Genomic DNA, 6,000 nt, shown 5'->3' with positions numbered 1-6,000 from the left:
TCTTTACACTAATTGATTTGTCTCATTATTCTGTACATAAAAGTATTACGGTAAGATTATCGAAAACTAAATATTTTACGAGATATTTTATTTTTTATATCAAAATATGTCAGATTAAAATATAAAGCAACTCAAAAAGTACTTAATGAAAAAATACTTTGTTATAATGTTTTGAAAAGCTCTCGAGATAAGCTACAAGAATCTGTAACAAAAAATATCATGTTCCATTAAAAAAAAATCACTTTCGGTATTAATCGCTCATTTCCGGCCGGAACCGGAAGTTAAAAATATCATCATTTGATAGAGCGTACTCGATTTATAAAATAGATATTTGTTTTATTTTAAAATAACCTTTCTTCTAGTTTTTAAATGGGTGGTACGGATGATCTGGGATACCCAATATACAATACAATATACAAAGTGTCTGGTAAAGATTCCAACGCTCGTCGTGAGCAGATAGAATACAGTAAACTGAACAGAAAAGTCCTGTACCATTTTTTTCTATAACGCTTAATATAAGAGTTATTATTGAGTAAAGTCTGGTCACACACACACAAATTAGCGCCGACTTTTAGCCGGACGCACGTAGGTGAGACGCCCGCCTGGTAGTGTGCGCCGCCATAACGACGGAGTGCTCACGTACACTATCAGACGCGGCTAAAGGTCGGTGCTGATTGGCAGACTTTACTCAATAATAACTCCTTTATTAAGCGTTATACAAAAAAATGTTACAAGACTTTTCTGTTCAGTTTACTGTGCTCTACCCGCTCACGAGCGTTGACACAATCTTTATCAGACACCCTGTATATATATACTAGACCACCCGTACACCCCTTTTCTTTCAAAAACTAAGCATTTAGAAAAAAACGTTTTGAACAAAAATTGTATGGTTTTGAGGGGAACATAAGATGGTGTCATTGGTTTGACCTTGGATGGCATCGTTAAGGTCACGTGAAGGTCACCTTCATTCTTAATTACTTTTCCTTGGGCTCTTTCCCTGATTCTAATGCTTTGCTTTAATCAGCTCTTTCTCAATCTTTTCTGTTCTACTTTACTTGTTTTATCTTTTAATATTAAGAAATTGGTCGGGTTACGACAGCTGACTTTTTGCCGAACGCATGTCGGTGAGCCGCGCTACTGATAGTGTGCGTGAACGCTCCGCCGCTAGCATAGAATATTCTTATGCATCGTAATAATAGAAATAATTTTTTCTTGCAGTATTTTTACAGGATAGACAAAATAAAACGTGACGAATTTTTATCTCCAAAAATATTGTTTCTAGAGAAAAATGTTTCAAGTAAAAGTTGCAGTATTTCAAGAGGGACATAAGTTATTGTTATAGAAATGTTTGTAGGTGACGGTTTTCAAGGTTATTTTAAGGTCAACTTTATCTTTTTAATGGATATCTTTATTTTTTATCGCATAGTTTTATAGTCCTTCTTGAGACCTTTACAAAATATGATAACAAAGTATTTTTTTATTAAGTATTTTTTGAGTTATTTTGTATTTTATATGAATATCGTTTTTAATACAAGAAAAAATTATTTCTATTATTACGATGCATAAAAATATTCCATGCTAGCTGCATGCGCGAAGGAAAAATGTCGCCGCGCCGCCGTAGCGGCGGAGCGCTCACGCGCATTACCAAGCGCGCAGCTCACCGACTTCCGCGCAGCTAAAGGTCGGCGCTGATTGGCTAGACTTTACTCAATAATAACTCCTTTACTAAGCGTTATAAAAAAAATGGTTCAGGACTATTTGACTCAGTTTTTGGTAAGGAATAACGCTATGTACTAAGTAGGCGGTCATTGCGGGTCACCTTGTATATATATACTTATAGAACGAAGACGAGAAGTATGAAAATAATCAAACGTAATAGGTCCAAACATTGAAATCTGATAATCTTAGATATCTACTATTCTCTAAGAATATTCTTTAACTAAACAGATCGTGTATAGTCATATGATTTACTTCGCTGTTGTTGTACGTTTGGCGCAAGGCACGGCTGCATCTGTTGATTACTTATAATTTTATTAAAACAGACTACAAAAAAATTTGAACAAATACATACACATTTACGTATTTTTTTAATTATTATTTTTTAATATAAAATAAAAATTAATAAATTAAAATTATTCCCGCATTCATATAATATTCATATATAAATAAACAACAACACATTATGTTAATAATATTATTATATGTCAAATATAAAAGAGTCGACTACGAATATCGTCTATATATAATAAATTATTATAAATTAAAGTTAAATAAAATAATAAAGAACATTTATTTAGCGCGTTCGCCGATTTTCGGTCATCTCAGTGCGTCTCTGCAAGGCTTAACAACAATCAGAGCTTTCAATGCCGAGAATATATTGATGGCGGACTTATGTAGTCATCAAGATCTCCATTCGTCTGCCTGCTTTCTCTTCCTAGCTACATCCCGAGCTTTCGGCTTCTATATCGATATGATCTGCCAACTTTATATCGGAGTGATAATTGTAGCTTTTACGATCTTCGAAGATTTAGCAGTAGTTGGTAACATCGGTTTAACGATCACACAGATCATGTCGTTGACAAACATGTTGCAGTGGGGAATTAGACAAACGGCTGAACTAGAAAGTCAATTGACTTCAATAGAAAGAATTCTTGAGTATAGCCATTTGGAAGAAGAGCCGATGATTGACAGCAAGCCCGAAATCAAACTGCCGGACAATTGGCCGATAAAAGGTCTTGTAGAATTCAAAAATGTGAATTTGAAATACAGTCATCAAGGCGACTACATCCTTAGAGATATCAGTTTTACCGTTCTACCGAAAGAAAAGATTGGTATCGTCGGCAGAACCGGCGCAGGAAAATCATCTCTGATTAACGCTCTCTTTCGTCTAGCTTATGTAGAGGGAGAGATTCGTATAGATGATGTATCCACCAGCGCGATTGCTCTGCACGATTTTCGATCAAAAATCAATATTATTCCTCAAGAGCCATTCTTATTCACTGGCAGTCTACGACAAAATCTTGATCCCTTTGATCAGTATTCTGACGCTATGTTGTGGCAGGCTCTTCAAGACGTTGAATTAAAGGAGATAATCTCTCAAATGGCCGGCGGATTGAATACGAAAATATCCGACGAAGGATTAAATTTCAGCGTAGGCCAGAGACAATTGTTTTGTCTCGCGCGCGCTATTATCAAGAACAATCGAATTATGGTATTGGATGAAGCAACTGCTAATATTGATCCTTATACGGATTCCCTTATACAACAGACAGTTAAAACAAAATTTATAAATTGCACTGTATTTACTATAGCTCATAGATTGAATACTATTATGGATAGCGATAGAATATTTGTAATGAATGCTGGGAGTCTTGTGGTAAGTCGTATGAAGTAGTTGAAGAATTAGAAGGCAAGACGATTTTAATAATTTTGACGATAATATTTTAATTTGATTGTTATTTACCATTCTCTAGAAAAATAATTATATAGAGTGGTTAAGATACAACTTTCACGTATCCAAAAATTATAGGCACTCTCATACACACACACACACATTCACACTCATTCACAATCATTTTTTCTCCTCGTCCTTCTTTCCCTCCGTACCTTCCACTCTCCCTATCTCATAAATTCATTTACTTATCCATTCACATTTATTCATCCATATCCACGCATACACACACACACACACACACACACACACACACACACGCACATATATATATATATATATATATATGTGTGTGTGTGAGTGTGTGTGTGTGTATGCGTGGATATGGATGTGTGTGTGTGTGTGCGCGCGCGCGCGCGTGTGGGTGTGTGTGTGGGTGTGTGGGTGTGTGTGTGTGTGGGTGTGTGGGTGTGTGTGTGTGTGGGTGTGTGTGTGTGTGTGTAATATATAAATGCATTAAAATATAAATATGTATACATATGTAACATGTAAACATATTATATACAACATGCATACACATATGCATAATATATACACATATGCAAAACATATACACGTATGTATGTATAATATATACAGGGTATCTCACAACCTTCGTACAATACTTTATTAGCATGTTCCAGAGGTAAAACAGAGTCAAAAATTCGAATACAAAAATTTTAAGGCTGCAATAGTTTTTGAGTTATAAGCGATCAAAGTTTGTCAATGATATCGCGTAAAACTAGCGTGCTCAGGCTCGTAATTATACTTAGACGCGTACCGATCTGTCATCAATTATTGATTTTTTCAAGTCAGATGATATTGATTTTTACTGCACAGCTGATTTTATTTTATAATAATAATAATAATAATAATAATAATAATAATAATAACAATAATAATAATAATAATAATAATAATAATAATAATAATAATAATAATAATAGAATATAGAATATATACAGGGTGGACATTTTAATAAATCCACGCGAAAATCTCGAAAATGAAAAGTTTTTCAAAGGAATGTTTCAGACAAAAGTTGCATGGTTTCAAGGGGGTCATATAATAAAAATATGGACTTGACCTTGAGTGACCTTTTCAAGGTGATTTCAATGTAATCGATGTTTTCTTAAAGATTTTTTCAAGTCAGATGATATTGATTTTTACTGCACAGCTGATTTTATTTTATCATTTCCTATGTACGTGTATATTCACAATTCCACTCCTCTCTCAGAACCTGAAAGGACAGAGAAAAGAAATAATAATATATTAATTTCCACAAACACTTTTTTGATTAAAACGAAAATGTATATTGTTTTTTAAATGTGTGAAAACATTACAATTTTACAGTTTTACAATTAAAAAAATTAAAAATTTAATAATAATAACAATAAAGTAATTAAAAATATATATTGTAAATAATTACATACTTTTTCATAAAAACAATTATTTTTTTTATGCTGATCGATTTGTCTCATTATTCTGTGCATAAAAGTATTATGGTAAGATTATCGAAAACTAAATATTTTACGAGATATTTTATTTTTTATATCAAAATATGTCAGATTAAAATATAAAATAACTCAAAAAGTACTTAATAAAAAAATACTTTATTATAGTGTTTTGAAAAGCCCTCGAGATAAGCTACAAGAATATGTAATAAAAAATGGGGCTTCCATTTAAGAAAACGTCGATCACATTGACCTCACCTTGAAAAGGTCACTCAAGGTCAAGTCCATATTTTTATTATATGACCCTCTCGAAACCATGCAACTTTTGTCTGAAACATTTTGTTTATCGGGCTCAGTTTTCGAGATATTTGCGTAGATTGATTAAAATGGTCCATCCTGTATAAGAACGAAGGGCGGTCCTCAAGGTTAGCAAAAGCTCCACCTACGGCACGTAGACAAAGTTCATTATGCCTTTCCGATACGCGACCCTTCAGTTCATGCCTGTTCTCCTCCAAAAGAGAAGGATATTTCTGACCGGGAGATCGCCTATCCGTTGGGACGTCAGAAAAGCTGAGCCCAACAGTTCAAACCTCGCCCTGGCATATGCCGGGCAATCGCACAACACGTGGAAGCTGGTTTCCTCCGGTGCGCCACATTTCCTGCAGTTGGGCCTCGTGCTGAGACCCAGTTTATATAAGTGATAGTTGAGAGTGCCGTGCCCCGTGAGTATGCAAGTCACTAGCCCAGTCTCTCGTCTGCTTAAAGCTTTGATACAGGTAGCGAGGCCCTCCTTTGGAGAATCCCCGAGGAGAGCCCTCGATTGCCTGCACCCGACTACGCTTCTCCAAAAAGCCAAATGCTGATCTCGCAGCCAACGGTCGATCTCCCCCCTGCCCAAGCAGCAGGGGACACCTACCGCCGGCTCTGGTCCCACCAAATCAGCCTCTAAACCAGTCTTGACAAGCTGGTTGGCCCCCTCGTTGCCTTTAATGCCAGAATGCCCAGGCACTCACACCAAAGCAACATCGTTATTTCTCGCAAGTTTTCCCAGGATGCATCTACAGTCCTAGACCAACTTGGATGTAAAAGTCGGAGCGCCAAGAGCCCTAAGAGCCGCTT

The 6,000-nt window shown here is 35.6% G+C and overlaps 1 protein-coding gene across 1 annotated transcript in view; it reads left to right on the top strand.

Moving 5' to 3' along the window:
- The window catches only part of LOC115246259 (probable multidrug resistance-associated protein lethal(2)03659), a gene marked incomplete at its 5' end in the record, with an annotated part of 135,257 nt that overhangs the window by 107,745 nt on the left and 21,512 nt on the right, over positions 1-6,000 (top strand). Inside the window, one exon of the mRNA XM_029824973.1 lies at positions 2,298-3,376. Coding sequence (XP_029680833.1) covers positions 2,298-3,376 — 1,079 coding nt within the window. The remainder of the gene's footprint in view (positions 1-2,297; positions 3,377-6,000) is intronic.

Source organism: Formica exsecta, unplaced genomic scaffold (assembly GCF_003651465.1).
Source record: "Formica exsecta isolate Colony F162 unplaced genomic scaffold, ASM365146v1 scaffold143, whole genome shotgun sequence".
NCBI classification, from domain to species: Eukaryota; Metazoa; Arthropoda; class Insecta; order Hymenoptera; family Formicidae; genus Formica; species Formica exsecta.
This window is presented reverse-complemented; position numbering and strand designations above follow the sequence as displayed.